An 18,342-nucleotide genomic window follows, 5' to 3' on the forward strand; every position below is an offset into this window, starting at 1 on the left:
TCCACAATTATAAAATAATAAATCTGTCTTCTTGTAAGCCACTAAATTTGCCGTAATTTATTACAGCAGCAATAAGAAACTAATACACTAGGGAGGACTTCAGAGAAGAGCTAAACCAGAAGTTAAGGAGGGAGCAGATGGGGACAGGACCGTGTGTGTGCATTAGGTGACCACAGAGAAGGCTCCAGGCAAACCAGAGACAGAGCATGAAGGGCAACAAGTCACTGCACTTCAAAACCAGTGAGTGCCTACTCTCTGTGAGGCCCTGTTTCCTCAAGTCAGAATCTCTGCGAAGGCCAGGGCTCCACTGTCACCATGTCTGCTGGACCTATGTTCCATCTGAATTACTTACTACTAAATATTATAAAAAACTCCTTTTTTAAAACTTAGCCCTTGAGCCCTGGCCAGTTGGCTCAGTGGTAGAGCGTCGGCCTGGCGTGCAGAAGTCCCAGGTTCGATTCCCGGCCAGGGCACACAGGAGAGGCACCCATCTGCTTCTCCACCCCTCCCCCTCTCCTTCCTCTCTGTCTCTCTCTTCCCCTCCCGCAGCGAGGCTCCATTGGAGCAAAGATGGCCCGGGCGCTGGGGATGGCTCCTTGGCCTCTGCCCCAGGTGCTAGAGTGGCTCTGGTCGCAACAGAGCGACGCCCTGGAGGGGCAGAGCATCGCCCCCTGGTGGGCAGAGTGTCGCCCCCTGGTGGGCGTGCCGGGTGGATCCCGGTTGGGCACATGCGGGAGTCTGTCTCTCCCCGTTTCCAGCTTCGGAAAAATACAAAAAAAATAAAAATAAAATAAAATAAAACTTAGCCTTGTCTAAGCAATAACACTAGTAAAATTAAAAAACCCACAGGTTTCATAGGCTAGTTTTATTTTTCCTAATAGACAATAAAATACTTACTAATATGAATTTAAAATGTTCATCTGTGCACTATCTAAAATCATCTATCTCACAGGTGGTGATTTAAAAAGAGAGCTAAGGCTCTGATCGAGTTGACTCAGTAGACAGAGCGTCAGCCCAGCATGTGGATGTCCTGGGTTCAATTCTTGGTCAAGGCACATAGGAAGAGTGACCATCTGCTTCTCTTCCACTCCCTCTCCCCTTCTTTCTTTCCCTCTCACAGTAAATGACTTAATTGGTTCAAGCGTTGGCTGTGCTCACTGAGGATAGCTTAGTTGATTCAAGCATCAGCTCCAGACAGGGATGGCTGGGTGGATCCAGGTCAGGGTCCATGCGGGAATCCATCTCACTATCTCCCTTCCTCTCAATTAAAAATAAATAAATAAAAATAAAAAGACAGCTAAAAGTGAAGGGGAGCTGGTGAGAGGGAAGGAAAGGTTGATGTTATCACACCTGTTTCAGAGGTAAATTCTGGAAGCAGGGAACAGACCCGTGGGGCCCCTCTGCTAGATCCTAGGCCCTTAGCAACCATTTCATGAATGAGATGGATCTCTACTTTAAGAACATTATGGGGTGAATGTGGAAACAGATAGGTAGGCAAAAACTGGGGAATATTAAGGACTGTGAGCACAGAGAAGATGGCAGGAACTGGACAGAAAAGGAAAAGAAGAAGGACAGAAAGTGGAGAGGGCCTGAAAGAATTCTGGGGAGAGATGGGGTAGGCTTGATGAACAAGAAACACTTTGAGGCTGATTGACGTACACAAGCCATGGGGTATCAATTGGTGTGAAGGGAGGGAGAGTTCTGAAAGCCCGAGGCAGGCTTCTGCCAGTGCAGGCAACTGTGTCTATGATAAGTTATTTAGTCTTTTCCAAATTATAAATTGTATTCATTATTTTTTTGAATATGCAATACATTTATATGCTTCATTACCCAAAATGTACAAAATGGGTATATACTGAAACGTCTCCTTTCTGCCTGCCCCTTCCTCTCAGCTTTACAATTCCTTCCCCTGGAAACTGGTATTTTGTTTCTTAGGTCTCCTTTCAGAAATACTTCAGATTGATACAAGCACATGTATATAAAGTTTCCTCTGCATCCTCCTTTATTTTTAATACAGATGGTAGCCTTTATTACATATCTTTAGGTTTTTTACTCTATACTATCTAATATAATATATAAAGACAATCCAATATAAAGTTTTCTCAAGCTGTTTTTTCCTTTATCACACTGAATCACTACACTACAATTTACATAATCAGACCCCTACTAATCAACAATGCTACAATTATTAACCTCATGATTTGGAACTTATGTGAGTTTATCTGTAGGATAAAGTGTAGAAGTAGAGCTGCTGAGCCACAGGGTATGAGACAACAGCATACTAGCTGAGAGGGCAAACTTTTAAGCTGGACTGCTTGACTTTGCTTATTAGTTTTGCCATCAATTGCATATCATTAGATAAGTCAATTAACCTCTCTCTTTGCCTCAGTTCCCTCATTTGAAAACCAGGAATAGCTTCAGTACTTATGACACAGGGCTATAAAAACATTATACATATTTATTGAAGTAGAATTAAAGTACAATAAAGAGCACAGTGTAGGTTTTCAGTTTAGTAAGTTTTGACATTTCATATTGTTTACTGCCCAAGGCAAGATAATGTTTCCATAACCCCAGATGTCCCCTGTGCCCATTTCCAGTAATTCTGTACCTACCCCAGGTGACCCTTCATGACTTCTACTTCATGGACCAGTTTTGATTGTTTTTGGATTTCATATAAGTGGAATCACAAAATGCATACTCAATTGTGTTTGGCTTCTTCCAGTGAACAATGTTTTTGAAATTCAATACAAGGGTAGGCAAAAGTAGGTTTAGAGTAGTTTGTATGAAAAGTAATACAATAGACTGTTTCACATACTCACAACTGTGAATCTACTTTTGCCTACTCCACTATTTGGTAGTTAACTCTCTTTTATTGCTGTGTGGTGTTCCATTGTATCACTATAACACTTTGTTTATTCCTTTTTTCTTAAGATTTATTTATTCATTTTACAGAGGAGAGAAAGAGAAGGGGGGGGAGGAGCAGGAAGCATCAACTCCCATATGTGCCTTTACCAAGGCAAGCCAGGGTTTTGAAGTGGCATTCCATGTTGATGCTTTATCCACTGTGCCACCACACACAGGTCAGGCCCATTTTGTCTATCCTTATGTTGAAGGAAATTGGGTGGCTTTAAGTTTTTAGTTATAAAAACTGTAATAAACATTTTTTCACAAGTTTTTCTGCAAACATGTTTTTTCATTTCTCCTGGGCAAATACATAAGGGTGGAATTGATGGGTCATAGGGCAGATATATGTTTAATTTATCCTTTTTTTTTTTTTTTTTTTGTATTTTTCTGAAGCTGGAAACGGGGAGAGACAGTCAGACTCCCGCATGCGCCCGACCGGGATCCACCTGACACGCCCACCAGGGGGTGACGCTCTGCCCACCAGGGGGCGATGCTCTGCCCCTCTGGGGCATCACTCCGTTGCGACCAGAGCCACTCTAGTGCCTGGGGCAGAGGCCAAGGACCATCCCCAGCGCCCGGGCCATCTTTGCTCCAATGGAGCCTTGCTGCGGGGGGGGGGGGGGGTGAGAGACAGAGAGGAAGGAGAGGGGGAGGGGTGGAGAAGCAGATGGGCGCTTCTCCTATGTGCCCTAGCCGGGAATCGAACCCGGGACCCCTTGTACGCCAGGCCGACGCTCTACCACTGAGCCAACTGGCCAGGGCCGATATATGTTTAATTTAATATGTAGAGTGCTCCAAACAGTTCCACCATGTTATACTCCCATTAGAAATGTATAAAGTTGTAACTGCTCCACATTCTCATCAATGTTTTCATTATTATTTACTTTTAGCCAGGTCCTAAGAACAAGGCATAGATGTCCACTCTTTTTTTTTTTTTTTTTTTTTTTTTATTCATTTTAGAGAGGAGAGGGAGAGACAGAGAGATAGAAGGGGGGGAGGAGCTGAAAGCATCAACTCCCATATGTGCCTTGACCAGGCAAGCCCAGGGTTTCAACCGGCGACCTCAGCATTTCCAGGTCGATGCTTTATCCACTGCGCCACCACAGGTCAGGCCTAGATGTCCACTCTTAACACTTCTATTCTACACTGCACTGGAGGGTCTAGCCCAGGCGTCCCCAAACTACGGCCCGCAGGCTGCATGCGGCCCCCTGAGGCCATTAATCCAGCAGCCCCATCGCACTTGCGGAAGGGGCACCTCTTTCATTGGTGGTCAGTGAGAGGAGCACTGTATGTGGCGGCCCTCCAACGGTCTGAGGGACAGTGAACTGGCCCCCTGTGTAAAAAGCTTGGGGACCCCTGGTAGCCTATACAATAAGGCAATAATAAAAAATAAAGGACAAAGATTGCATAAATAGGTTTGAGGTAAAGGCAGCAGAGGTGTTAAGAGAACTGCTGGGGTAAACACAGATCTAAACTAAGGAAGATAATTTAGATTTTGTCTCACAAGCAATGAATCAGTGGTAGTAGGGTTTGGATTTGTGTGTCTGGAGGAAAACATGTAGAGCAGAATTTGGAGAATTTTTTTCTGTGAAAGGGCAACATGTCCACATTTTTGGTTCTACAAGCCATGGCCTCTGTCATCTTTGATGCTGCAGCAAAGAAGCTGCCGTACATAATGTGTAAATAAACTGGCAGGACTAGCTTGATAGGTAGTGGGTGCAGTGGATACAATGTTGACCTGCGTCACTGAGGTCCAGGTTTGAAACCAGAGGTTACCAGCTTGAGCGCAGGGTTGCCAGATTGAGCATGGGATCATCAGCATGATTTCATGGTCACTGGCTTGGCTAGAGCCCCAGCTTCCTCATCAAGGCACGTATGAGAAGCAATTGATGAACAACTAAAGTGCTGCACTTAAGTTGGTGCTTCTCATCTCTCTCCCTTCCTGTCTATCTCAAAAAAATAAAATAAAATAAAAATAAACTAGCAGGACTGGACTGGATTTGGCTTCTGGGTTGCAGGGTTGTAGACTCTGACCTAGAGTCTCAAATTATTTATAATACTTATATAAGCAATATTTGGAATGCAATAACACAAAAAATATGTATCCAAGGAGACAAGCCACTGTGACCAACGATCAAGATAAAAGACAATGAAGAGAAATGCAAGTGATCCAGGGAATGGATTATTTATCAGACATCTTTATTTTTAACTTTTATAAAAATTTTCACTTACACCCAAAAGTAGAATCCACTATTCAATTCCAATAATCATCTACTTTCCACTGTTTTTGTCATTAAAAGTGAACTTTAAAATAACTGTGCCTAATAAATTTAAGAAAGTAAAAATAACAATTTCTGCAGAGAAAAAGAAACTAAAACAAATACTGTCAGATATTCTACAACTTTAGAAAAATAATAAATGAAATCAAGAACTTAATGGATAGGTTTATAATCAGATCTGAATTACTTGAAAAAAAATGAGTAAAGAAATGAATGAAGGGCTAGAAGAAAATACCTAGATTGAAGCATGGGGGAAAAATGATGGAAAATACAGAAAAGTGTGAGATAAACAAAAAAAAAAGAAAAAATTCTAAACTATAAGTACCAGTAGTTTGAGAATGTGAGGGGAAAAAATAGAGCAAAAGCAATATTGATGAGCATTTTCCAACTTGTTCCAACTTGAATGTTCCAATGTGAACTACAGGTTCAAGCAATACTATGAGTCTAACAGGATAAATTCAATGAAAACCTCACCGATGCATTCAAAAGATGCTGAAACGCAAAGACAGAGAAATCTTGAAGGTAGAGGAAAAAATGACACATTAATATAAAGAGAGCAACATGACTGACATCTGACTTAATAAAAACAGATGAAACTAGAATAAAATGGGTTATATATTTTCAAAGGCCTGAAAGACAGTAACTGAAAACCAAGAATTCTATATACAATCAAAATGGACCTCAAAAAATAGATTATGACCTGCCCAAATAGCTAAAATTAAAAACAACTGTTGATGAAGACGTGGAACAAAGGGCCCTTTCACGTATTACTGATGGGGACGAAAAAGAATATGTAACCACTTTGGAAAAGAGCAGTCTCTTATAAAGTTTAATATGCCTTGAACTCTACTGCAGTAGCCAGCATCCCAGATAGCCCTAAGAATCCTCACCTTTGCTACTATGTCCTTGTGTAGCATCCTCCCATTGGGATTGACCACTGTAATCAATAGGCTATTATGGAAATGGTAGATGAGGTCATAAAAACATTTTGATTTACATTTTGGGTTCTCACAGATTACTCGATAAGGGGAAGATAGTTCCCAGGTTGTAAGGATGCTTAAGAGCCTTAACCAAACTAAGCTGTTCCTGAATTCCTGACCCACAAATACTGAGAGAATACTTGTTCATGTAGTTTTTTTTTTGTTTTTTTTTCTTGTGCAAGTGAGAGACAGGAAGGGAGAGATGAGAAGCACCAACTTGTAGTTGTGTCATTTTAGTTGTTCATTGATTGTTTCTCATATGTGCCTTGCCTGGGAGGCCCAAGCCGAGCCAGTGACCCCTTGGCTCAAGCCAGTAAATCAGCCATCTTTGGGTTCAAGCCAGTGACCCCGGGATCATGTTGATGATCCTGTGCTCAAGCCAGATGAGCCCACACTCAAGCCAGCGACCTGGGGTTTCAAACCTGGGACCTAAGGTTGATGTTCGGTCTACTGTGCCACTACCAGTCAGGCATGTAATTTTAAGTTAATTTGTTACATAATGTTAAATAACAAATATCCTTAACAACCGGAAATTCCACCCTCAGGTATATATATGCAAGAGTAATGTGTATGTGTTCACAAAAAGAACTGTATACAAATATTTATAGCAGCTTTATTCATAACAGTTCAAAACTGGACTCCATTTAAATGTTCATCAATAGGAGACTGGATAAACAAATCATGGTAAATTCACACAATGGAATACTAGTCAGCAATAAAAGGAACTATATAAGCAAAACATGGATGAATCTCAAAAACAGTATTTTGAGTAAAAGAAGGCAGCATAAATGCATACAAATGAATCCATTTATATCAAGTTTAAAATCACAGAAAGGTGAGTAGGTTGGTGAGGTGAGAGTGGATATACTAGCAAGGAAGCTTTCAGCGATAATGGAAATGTTCTTTATCTTGATGGCACTTAAACAAGTACAAGGTAAAAATTTATTGAACTACACTTTTTATTATATGTAAATAAAAGCTCAGTTATAAAAAGATGCTATTAAGACATTTTGAAACAGATAACTGAGCACCAAAAGAGTATGCTAAAAGAAATACAAAATAGCATTCTTCAGAATGAAGTAAATAATCCCAGATGAAAAGTCAGAAATGCTGGCAGAATATAAAGCAAGGGAAAGAATAAACATGTGGAGGAAAGTGACAGGAATGCTGACTGTATAACAATAATAAATGTCCTATGGGGTCTAAGTTACAAAATTAAAATACACTCAGTATAGAAGCATAAAAGGTAGGAGGCAGAGAAATTAGATTTGAGATCCTTGCAGTGTTGGAACATAGTAAAAGTAATACTTTATATTAGACTTGAATAAGTCAAGAATGCAAAAGGTAATTTCTAGAGTAAACACTTAAAGAATAATAAAAGGATGTATAATTATGAAGATAACAAAGGGGGAAACAGGTTATTACAAAAAAAAACAAAGTTCAATCCAAAAGAACAACAGGACAGACATAATTAAAAAGCAAAGTGTAAAATTATAGGTTTAAACATAAGAACATCTTTAATTATATTAAAAGTAAAACAATTAAATACTGAAATTAAAAGTTTAAGTTGGGGAATTATGAGTCTAATAATTGTGGTGCTAGCTTGTACTGAAAGAACTCTCACAGACTTGTCAAAGTAGAAACCCGTGCTACTGGCTGGGGAACAAGGTTAGGGCCACTAATGTGATTGGAAATGGAGAAGAGAGGTCCTCGAAAGGAAGATGCTGCAGAGTAGGAAGCTGCAAATCTATATATAAATTCCTCTCAAACCCATGGCCCACTCCTAAACCACACACACTCCAAGGAGCAACAACAGGAGGGCTGGCCAAAGCTGAGCAGAGATTTTTAGCTGCTGTGAACTGCAGAAAAGAAAGAGTTGGGAGTTTGAATTCTGCCAAGTTATGGGGGCCCAGTGAACACTCTGAAAACCAAGACAGGCCATACCTTCCCAGGAATAAGGATTTACAGGAAGGTTAGACAACACTCCAATAAAACCATTCTAACAAAATGTAAAAAAGCAAGTTTCCACTTCAAGGTGGCTACCCTATAATTTAACTTTCTACTAAAACAAAACCCAACACTCCTCAGTAGAAGATAAGAGAATCTAAAACCTCTGCAATTTATTTTCTGCAGTGTCCAGTATACAATAAAAAATTACTAGGTAGCAAAAATAAGTGACCCAAAGTCAAGAGAAAAAAGAGTAAATAGCAAAAAAGAGTAAAGAGTAACAGATCCTAAACTAATCCAGATGTTGGCATTAGCAGAAATGTAGTTTAAAGGTGACTCCTATTAATATGATTAGGACTTAGAGCAAAAGAGCCATATTGAGTGAACAGATGGGGAACCTAAGCATATAAAATATAAAAAAACCACATCAAATGTAAATTCTAGAATTAAGGACAATATCTGAAGAAACAAAAATAAGTAGATGTATGTGTTGAACAGACAGTAGAAGAAGGGAACAACCAAACTTAAAGACAGAACAATAGAAATAATGTGATCCTAAGAACTGAGAGAAAAAGATAAAAACACCCAGGTCTCAGCCACCTGTGAGATAGTATCTAACAGTTTAACATGTGTGAAATTGGAATCTCATAGGAAAAGCAAGAAAATAAGGTAGACAAACTATTTTAAGAAATAATAGCTGACAATCTTTCAAATAACAGAATTTCTGATCCAAGAAACTCAGTGAACCCAGAGTATATTATGCACCTAGAGTAAGTATTACAGTAAATTGCTGAAAACAAAAGATAAAGAGATCTTAAAAGCAGCCAGATAACTGAAAGATACATTACATATATGCTAAGGATGATGACAGGCCACTCAACAGAAACCACAATACAGAAAAATTAATTTGAGATGGCTCAAAAGCTAAATGCAAAGCTAAAACTATGAAGAACACAGAGGAAAATATCTTTGAGACCGTAGGGCAGGCTGAGCTTACTTAGAGAAGACCAAAAAGGTATAAACCAAAAAAGACGAAATTGATAACATGGACTTCATTAAAATGAAAGCTCCTCTTCAAGGAAGACATCACTAAGAAAATAAAAAGGCAAGCCACAAATGGAAGAAAACATTCACAATAAATATTCCTGGCAAAAGAGTTGTTTTGTAATGTATAAAGAATTAGAACAAATCTATAAGAAATAAGGCAAAAACCTCAAATAAAAGTAAGTGAAAGACTTGAATAGTGACTTCATAAAAGATATAGTAATGACAAATAGGCCCATGCAAAAATGCTTAATATTATTAGACATCTGGGAAATGCAGATTAAAAGCCTAACAAGATACCATTTTATACCCACTAGGATAACTAAAGTGAAAAATACAAATACTGGTGAGGATGTAGAATGACTAGAATTCTATACATTGCTGGTGGGAGGGAAAATGATACAATTGCTTTGGACAACTGTTTGGCAACTTCTTATTAAGTTAGTTATATATACACCTTCTCAGGAACTAGAAATTCTACTACTAGTTATTTACTCAAAGGAAATGAATGCCTACATCTACAAAAAGTTATAAAAGAATTTTCACAGCATCTATGTTCATAATAGTCAAAAGTGGAAAACCTCAGGAGAATGAACAAACCACTTATCTATTTATATATGAGAATATTACTAACCAATTTTTAAAAAAAGGCCTATGCTACATGCAACACCATGGCTGACTCTCTAAAACACTGTTTAATGGTGCAGAAATCAAATACCAAAGAGTACATTCTGTAATATTTCATTTATGTGAAATTCAACGACAAATTAATCTATATGGACCCAGATCACCACAGTGGTTGCTTATGGGGTATGGGATTCACACAAGAACACTCTGAGGTGATGGGAATTTCTGGTGATGGTTATATGGAGTATACTTTATCAAAATCATATCATAAGTTGCTTACAAGACCTACCTAAATTATAAAGATACAAAAAGGTTAAAAACAAAAGTATAAGAAAACGACACCATTCAAATACTGACCAATGTTAATAGTGACTTTATATTAATAACAAATTAGACTGTGCCTGACCAGGCGGTGGTGCAGTGGATAGAGCATCAGACTGGGATGCGGAGGACCCAGGTTCAAACTCCAAGGTCGCTGGCTTGAGCATGGGCTCACCAGTTTGAGTGTGGGATCATAGACATGACCCTGTGGTCGCTGGCTTGAGCCCAAAGTCACTGGCTTGAGCAAGGGGTCAATCACTCTCCTGCAGCCTCCCGGTCAAGGCACATATGAGAAAGCAATCAATGAACAACTAAGGTGCCACAATGAAGAATTGATGCTTCTTATATCTCTCCCTTCCTGTCTGTCTGTCCCTATTGATCCTTCTTTCTGACTCTGTCTCTGTCAAAAACAAACAAACTAGACTTCAAGGTAAAACGCATTCTTAGAGCTAAAGGGCACAACTTAGACTGTTTGAAGGTTTGCATTATCAGTAAGACATAAAATTCTAAATTTGTAGATACTTAATGTAGCTAGCAAAATTGATAAAGCAAAACTGAGAATAAAAAGCATTGGGCCCGGCATGCGGAAGTCCCAGGTTTGATTCCTGATCAGGGCACACATGAAAAGTGACCATCTGCTTCTCTTCCCCTCCTTCTCCTGCTTCTGTCTCTTCTCTCACAGCCAGTGGGTCGATTGGTCTGAGCATCAGCCTCAGGCACTGAGGATAGCTCGGCTGATTAGAGCATCGGCCCTAGACAAGGGTTGTCAGGTGGATCCTGGTCAGGTCACATGCAGGAGGAGTCTGTCTCTCTATTTCCCCTCCTCTCACTTAAAAGAAAATAAAAGTGAGCCAAAATAAGTAAAGAAAGAGAAAAAAAACCCCATGAAGATAAACAAAAAACCCCAGTAAAATAGAACACTGAGAAATAGTAATAAAGTAGAAAACTGGTTGAGAAGATCATTAAAATTAATTTATAGCTGAAAGACCCTAAAGCCATTAAAAGGATAACAGAGGAATATTATAAATAGCTTTACTTCAATATATTAAGAAAAACACATAAATACAAAGGATAAGTTCCCTGAAAACACCAACTACCAAAGCAAACTCAGGAAGAAATAAATAGGCCTATATCTATTAAAGAAATTGAATCTGTAGTTAAAATTTTTCTGATAAAGAAAACCCCTGCTCAGATGGCTTCATTGGTGTATTATACCAAATCTATAAGGGAGAAACAATTCCAATTCTACATAAACACTTCCAAAAAAATAGAGAAGAGGAAACACTACCCATCTTCTTTTATGAGGCCTGATACTAAATCTAGAGAAATATATTAAGAAACAACAGCTCAATCTCCATAATGAACATGGAGGGAAAATCCTTGGCAAAATTTTAGTAAATCAAATCCAATAATGTATTAAAATAATAACAACCAAGTGAGATTTATCCTAGGAATGCAACAGTGGTTTAATATTTTAGTATTGATGATTGTAATTCACAATTTTAAGGCTAAAAAAGAAAAAGCATAAGAACAGTAAATTCAAAAGATATAAAAAAACAAAGAATAAAAAACCCCCTACCTGACAGAATTCAACACAATTCTTGATAAAAAAACAAAACTCATTGTTTTAGGGATAGACAAGAACATTTGCCACCTAATAGTGGATATATAAAAAACTTAGAGCTTAGCCATCCCACTTCATGATAAACGACTAAATGCTGAATGGTAGCATAGGAAAACACAGTAGTTGCCTCCTCCCACTACCACATCAAATTTATAACTAAACTACAGAACCCTCATTCAGAATTGCTTAAAATTGAGCTGAATGGAAGTCCTACAACTAGAGAATTAAAGAAGCTGGAAGAAGAAGAAAGAAGAAAGAAGGAGGAAGGAAGAGGGAGGAAGGAAGGAAGAAAGAGGAAGGAGGAAGGAAGAAGAAGGAAGGAAGAAGGAAGAAGAAGGAAGGAAGAAGAATAAGAAGAAAAAGAAAAAGAAGAAGAAAGAAGAAAGAAAGAAAGAAAGAAAGAAAGAAAGAAAGAAAGAAAGAAAGCTGCCACCACCGCCACCACGTCAAGACTGGTAGGAGGGACAGAGACATGGAACAGGCTGGTTGTACAATCAAGTGTGGTAGATAAGGCCCTGGCCGGATGGCTCAGTGGTAGAGCGTCGGCCAGGCGTGCAGGAATCCCGGGTATGATTCCTGGCCAGGGCACACAGGAGAAGCGCCCATCTGCTTCTCCACCCCTCCCCCTCTCCTTCCTCTCCTGTCTCTCTTCCCCTCCCGCAGCCAAGGCTCCATTGGAGCAAAGTTGGCCCGGGCGCTGGGGATGGCTCTATGGCCTCTGCCACAGGTGCTAGAATGGCTCTGGTTGCAACAGAGCATCGCTCCCTGGTGGGCATGCCGGGTAGAACCTGGTCGGGCGTATGCGGGAGTCTGTCTGACTGCCTCCCTGTTTCCAACTTCAGAAAAATACAAAAAAAAAAAAAAAAAAAAAAAAGTGTGGTAGATAAAAATTGGGAGGAAAAGCTTGGCTGTTGAGGTCCCCTCTGAGGAACGAGGGATCCTAGCCCCATACCAGGTTCCTGAGCCCAGGATTCTAGTGCCAGGAAGAGAAGTCGTTGCAACTTCTGGCTGAAAAAACCAGCAAAATTTGAGGCTTAGGAAGACGGAGGCCTGTGGGAGCCCCAGGCAGCTCCTCCTAAAAGGCCTATGCACATGGACTTACTCTGACTCACTCCTTCGGAGCTCTAGCGCTGGGGTAGCAGCTTACAAGGTACTAGAGACATTCAGGGAGAAATTAAATTGTCCAGCATCAAGGCCACAGCTGGAGGGACAGCTTTCTCTCAGACAGAAGTGCTGGCAGAGGCCATTGTTCCACTGATGAGCTGGCAGGTGGGAACCATATCTAAATCTCCATCAACCTGGTTTACCTATTACCCTGCCCTGGTAATTCCTTGAGGCCCTGCTCCATTCAACTTTCTGGACCATTCAAGCTGTTTCCAGTGGCTTTTCCATACAATAATCTGTGTCTTAGATGATGCTTTAGATTTTCCTAAAATCTCTCAAACAAGCAACATCTGGCCTCAGCATGTCCCATATCTCTCACTAAGTGGCCCCAGGTCAGGCACTAGCAGCAGCTGGCCTTGCTTCTCAACTTGGCCTTGCCTGGGTACCTCCAAGCTCAGCACAGGTAGAAGCCATCTGCGAATTGCTTTCTACCTCATACCAAGTGGCTCCAGGCAGAACACAGGTGGTGGCTGAGGCTGGCCTGCACCTCCCAGGAGGCCCCAGAGCCAGCATATTCAGTGGAAAGCTTCACACCACATCAAAACACCACCATCCAACGCCCTTCACAAAATCAAGGGGCAGACTCAATGGGCACCAGAACCCCACTGAAGTTAAGTCCTGCTCTGTGGGGTGGCCCCTCCAAGGTGGTCAGAGGTCAGTGGTCAGAGCCAGTACTTATAGCTGACTGGTCTGGGGATAAATTCCTCCCACTGACGTGCCAACAGTAATCAAGGCTCAACTATTAAGAGGAGGGTGTACATATCCTGCACTGGGGATGCACCTCAAGGGCCCAGCTTGGTGATCAGGGAGGCTGTGCCACTGAACCTTACAGAACACCTACTATATTAGGGCACTCTACCAAGCCTGAGAGACGTAGCAGCTCTACCTAATACACAGAAACACACACAGAGAGGCTGCCAAAAAGAATAGACAAAGAAAGAAACATGTCCCAAATAAAAGAACAGAACAAAATCCCAGAAAAAGAACTAAACAAAATAGAGACAAGCAATCTACTAGATGCAGAGTTCAAAACACTGGTTATAGGATACTCAATGAAAAAGTGAGAAGATCAACATCTTTTAAAAAAAAAGGACCAGAAAGAAATGAAGTATACACTAACTGAAATAGAGAATATTTTATAGGAAATCAACAGTAAAGTAGATGCAGCAGAGAATCAAATGAGAGATTTGGAATTTAAGGGAGGATAGTGTAAGGAGCATCTGGGACAACCTCAAGCACACCAATATTTGCATCATGGGGGTGCTGGAAGGGGAAGAAAGAGAGCAAAAAATTGAAGCCTATTTGAAAAAATAATGACAGAAAATATCCCTAAGTTGGAAATAGACCAAGTCCAGAAAGTGTAGAGCAGGAGTCCCCAAACTACGGCCCACGGGCCACATGCGGCCCCCTGAGGCCATTTATCCGGCCCCCGCCACACTTCCGGAAAGGGCACCTTTTTCATTGGTGGTCAGTGAGAGGAGCATAGTTCCCATTGAAATACTGGTCAGTTTGTTGATTTAAATTTACTTGTTCTTTATTTTAAATATTGTATCTGTTCCCATTTTGTTTTTTTACTTTAAAATAAGATATGTGCAGTGTGCATAGTGATTTGTTCATAGTTTTTTTTTTTTTGGTCCGGTCCTCCAATGGTCTGAGGGACAGTGAACTGGCCCCCTGTGTAAAAAGTTTGGGGACCCCTGGTGTAGAGAGTTCCAAACAAGAAAAACCCAAAGAGGCCCACATCAAGTGACATCATAAGTAAAATATGAAAGGTTATAGATAAAGAGAGAATCTTAAAAGTTGCATGAGAAAAGCAGTTAGTTACCTACAAGGAAGTTCCAATAAGACTGTTAGCTGATTTCTCAACAGAAACTTTGTAGGCCAGAAGGGATTGTCAAGAAATATTCAAAGTGACAAAACACAAGACCCAAGATTACTCTATCCAACAAAGCTATCATTTAGAATTGAAGGATAGAGTCTAACAGATAAGAAAAAGCTAAAGAAGTTCATCACCACCAAACCAGTACTATATAAAACGTTAAAGGGTCTCTAAAAGAAAAATAGGGGTCTGACCAGGTGGTGGAGCAGTGGATAGAGCCTGGAACTGGGACATAGAGGACCCAGGTTCGAAACCCCAAGGTCGCCGGCTTGAGTGCAGGCTCATCCAGCTTGAGCATGGGCTCACAAGCTTGAGCTCAGGGTCATTAGCTTGAGCATGAGATCACAGACATGACACCATGGTCACTGGCTTGAAGCTTAAGGTCGCTGGCTTGAGCAAGGGGTCACTTGCTCTGCTGTACCCTCCAGTCAAGACACATATGAGAAAGCAATCAAGAACAACTAAGGAGCCACAAGGAAGAATTGATGCTTCTCATCTCTCTCCCTTCCTATCTATCTGTTCCTATCTGTCCCTTTCTCTCTGTCTCTGTCACACACACACAAAAAAAATGTGAACAATAAAATGGCAATAAATACCTATCAATAAATGAATCTAAAAAACAAGTGAACAAGCAGAACAGAAACAGACAGATACAGAAAAATTTTGACAGGGAAGGAGGTGGGGAAATGAGTGAAAAAGGCGAAGCGATTAAGTGATGCAGGACCAGAGGAGGTATCAATTTGAGTTCTGCAGGGCACAAGGTTCAGATCATGGGTTGGAAATACGGGCCTGGCCCTAAGGAGAAAGGCTAGAGAAGTTGACTTTGAGTCTAACTACAGAGGTGGAGCTAAGCTGTGGGAGGGGATGAGAGCAGGACATAGCTTGGGAAAGACCACAAAATAAGTAGAAAGAGAAGCAAGAAAGAACAGTGAGGAGGCATGGTCACAGACACAGGGAGAGAACTAGGGAAGACACAGCAGCTTCACTCTAAGACATCCTGTGATATGGGAGCCTCTCTTCATCTTCAGGGCCTGGCCCTGGGGTCTCACCAGCCTCCTGGCCACCTCTCCAACATGTCCTGTCCCCCATGCTAGTCAATGCCCTCAACACTACCTAGTTAACTTCTACTCTTCATTAACCTTTTTTCCTTAAACTTTTCTTGTAAAGTATAATCCACTCTTTTTGCAATATTTATACATCAGGGCTTCCCAAGTTCTGGACACATTCACTGTTCCCCTTAGGCATCAGTTATTCCCTTAGGCCTAGGTCAGGCCCCTTACATGCTCTCACTTCACACTTCTTTGTAGCACAGAAAATGGTCTGCTTAATTACTTCCTGCACAGTTATAGACTATGTCGCTCTTTATAGGTCAGGTCCAACTTTTCCTGAAAAGTGCCAAATAGTAAATATTTTCAGCTTCATGGGCCATAGGGTCTTAGTTATGACTATTCAACTCTGCCACTGTAGCCCCAAAGCAGTGGAGAGAATATGTGAGTAGATGTGTGTGACTGTGTTTCAATAAAGCTTTATTTTCAAAGAATAGTAGGTGGGCTAAAGGACCATAGTTTGTTGACCCCGGGTCTAAATCACCAGTAGCCTGCCTAGCATCTGGCATATGGTAGGCACTCAATGAGTGAATAAAGGAAGGGAAAAAAAGCCATTCGTTTGGCAGTTAGTTGAAAACAGGTACTCAGGGAAGGTGGTTTTAGTGGAAAGGTGGGGGTGGAAATGAGACAACAGTGGTTTGAGGGTGAGCAGCAGTTGAGGAAGTAATAACTTTTCTTTCAAAAGCTTCACGATTTGAGTGGCGGCTTGGGGGCTGCAACTGTTTCATGGAGTGGGTATATTAGAATCATGTTTGCATGCCTTAACAAGAAGGCAGGGCTGAGGAAGAGGACACTGCTGAAGGGGGGGTTCCAGGGCTCAGGTATGTGTGGTGTTGGTCATAAAGGAGGAAGACACTGGCTGAGGAAACAAGAGGAGGTAGAAGGAAATAAGGGGAAAAGCCTTGTAATCCTCTTTCCTGTGAAGTATGAGCCAAGACCACCTGGTGAGGAGAGCAGGATCTAGGACAGCGGTTCTCAACCTGTGGGTCGCGACCCCGGCGGGGGTCGACCGACCAAAACACAGGAGTCGCCTAAAGCCATCGGAAAATACATATTTATTATACATTTTTAAATAAAAATCTAGGGCATTAGGAATCCCAGCATGGCCTCAGACTGGGAGGACTGGCGAACAGGGAGGTGTGGAGGCCCAGAACAGGGTTTCAGGCCACACAACTGCCAGGAACACACCCTTCTCTTCTCCTATCTGAGGGAGCACTTGGGTACTTCAGAGCTGTGCCTTCACCTAAGAGGTGTCAGCTGTGTCATTCACCGAGTCACCAGCACCACCCTCTATCATTTCCCGTCACTTCATTTTCCCATGCAGGTAACAACAGGCAGGCCCTGAGGGGGATGAAGTCATGCTTTAAGCACGTGGTCATACCCAGTTCTTTTCTGAAGGATATGGAAAGGTGTTTGAATTTTGGAAAGTTAGTGGTGATTTAATCTCTAGGCCTTCAAATGTGTATGTGTATGCAGTAAGATATTTCTCTATGAGGCAGAATAGACTTTCTCTTTAAATGGAAGAAACCATGTAATTGGGGGGTTGTAATAGTATAGGGTCTAACATATATTAAAATCTATAAAATACAACTCAGAAAAATATTAATATTGCGATATTTAAATATCCTGAAAAGTTTTCTCCGAGTCAAAAACATACTGCCAATCAATGTCACTTCTCCAAAGAACCACACAACCTAAAAAAAAAAAAAAAAAAAAAAAAAATTCTTACAGTCCAACACTCAATTCATTATCACTATTAGAGCAGGGGTGTGTGAGAAGGGCTCAGGCCCCATTGTCCTACTTCTCAGGAAGAATGAAAACAATCTAAATATCTTTCCATTGACAGGCCTATGAAAACAGTATCCAGACCTGTTTTCATCTGCGTATTTCAAGAGGTAACTATTGTTGACTTAAGAGTTTGAAGGTTCCATGTATAGTCTAGAGACTTTAATTCATATGTCCATTTTGAAGTTTTCACTCCTCACAAAATCAAAAGACAATTTTTCTAAAAACGCAGCAATCCTTCCAAGTCTTTCCGCAGAGGACGGGAGCCCATGTCTCCAAATTCACAAGCGTGTATGAGGGCGAGGCCTAACCCTGCAACACACTTGGCATTCGGAGGAACTTCCAATACACCGTGAGAGGTACATTCGATAAAACCTAATCTCTTACCCTATAGTTGGGTTGATGTTCGGGTCGAAGCTGTCTTCCACGAACCGCCACACAATACTTGATTTACCCACACCTGTGTCCTGAAAGAGAACCAGAGGGCTGAGTCAGGCGGCCTACTGGAAAACTACCTGGGGAATGTGAGTTCAGGACTTTAAAAAACTCATCTTGGGAACATTTTACAAGTTAAGGGACATAAAAGGGTCCCCCCCCCCTAAAGATTCAGAGGGAGTGATGAGATTTCAAATGTATTGTAGGAGAGAAGTTCTCCTGTTGTTTAAAAGAGACTTTCACACCT

General features: G+C 41.0%; 1 protein-coding gene across 2 annotated transcripts in view; it reads right to left on the bottom strand.

The window, feature by feature from the left end:
- Positions 1–18,342, bottom strand: part of RAB22A (RAB22A, member RAS oncogene family) — a 49,175-nt gene that overhangs the window by 29,893 nt on the left and 940 nt on the right. For both annotated transcript variants that reach the window (XM_066237672.1, XM_066237671.1), the window contains exon 2: positions 18,048–18,127. In XM_066237672.1, coding sequence (XP_066093769.1) covers positions 18,048–18,127 — 80 coding nt within the window. The remainder of the gene's footprint in view (positions 1–18,047; positions 18,128–18,342) is intronic.

Source organism: Saccopteryx bilineata, chromosome 6 (genome assembly GCF_036850765.1).
Source record: "Saccopteryx bilineata isolate mSacBil1 chromosome 6, mSacBil1_pri_phased_curated, whole genome shotgun sequence".
Taxonomy (NCBI): Eukaryota; Metazoa; Chordata; class Mammalia; order Chiroptera; family Emballonuridae; genus Saccopteryx; species Saccopteryx bilineata.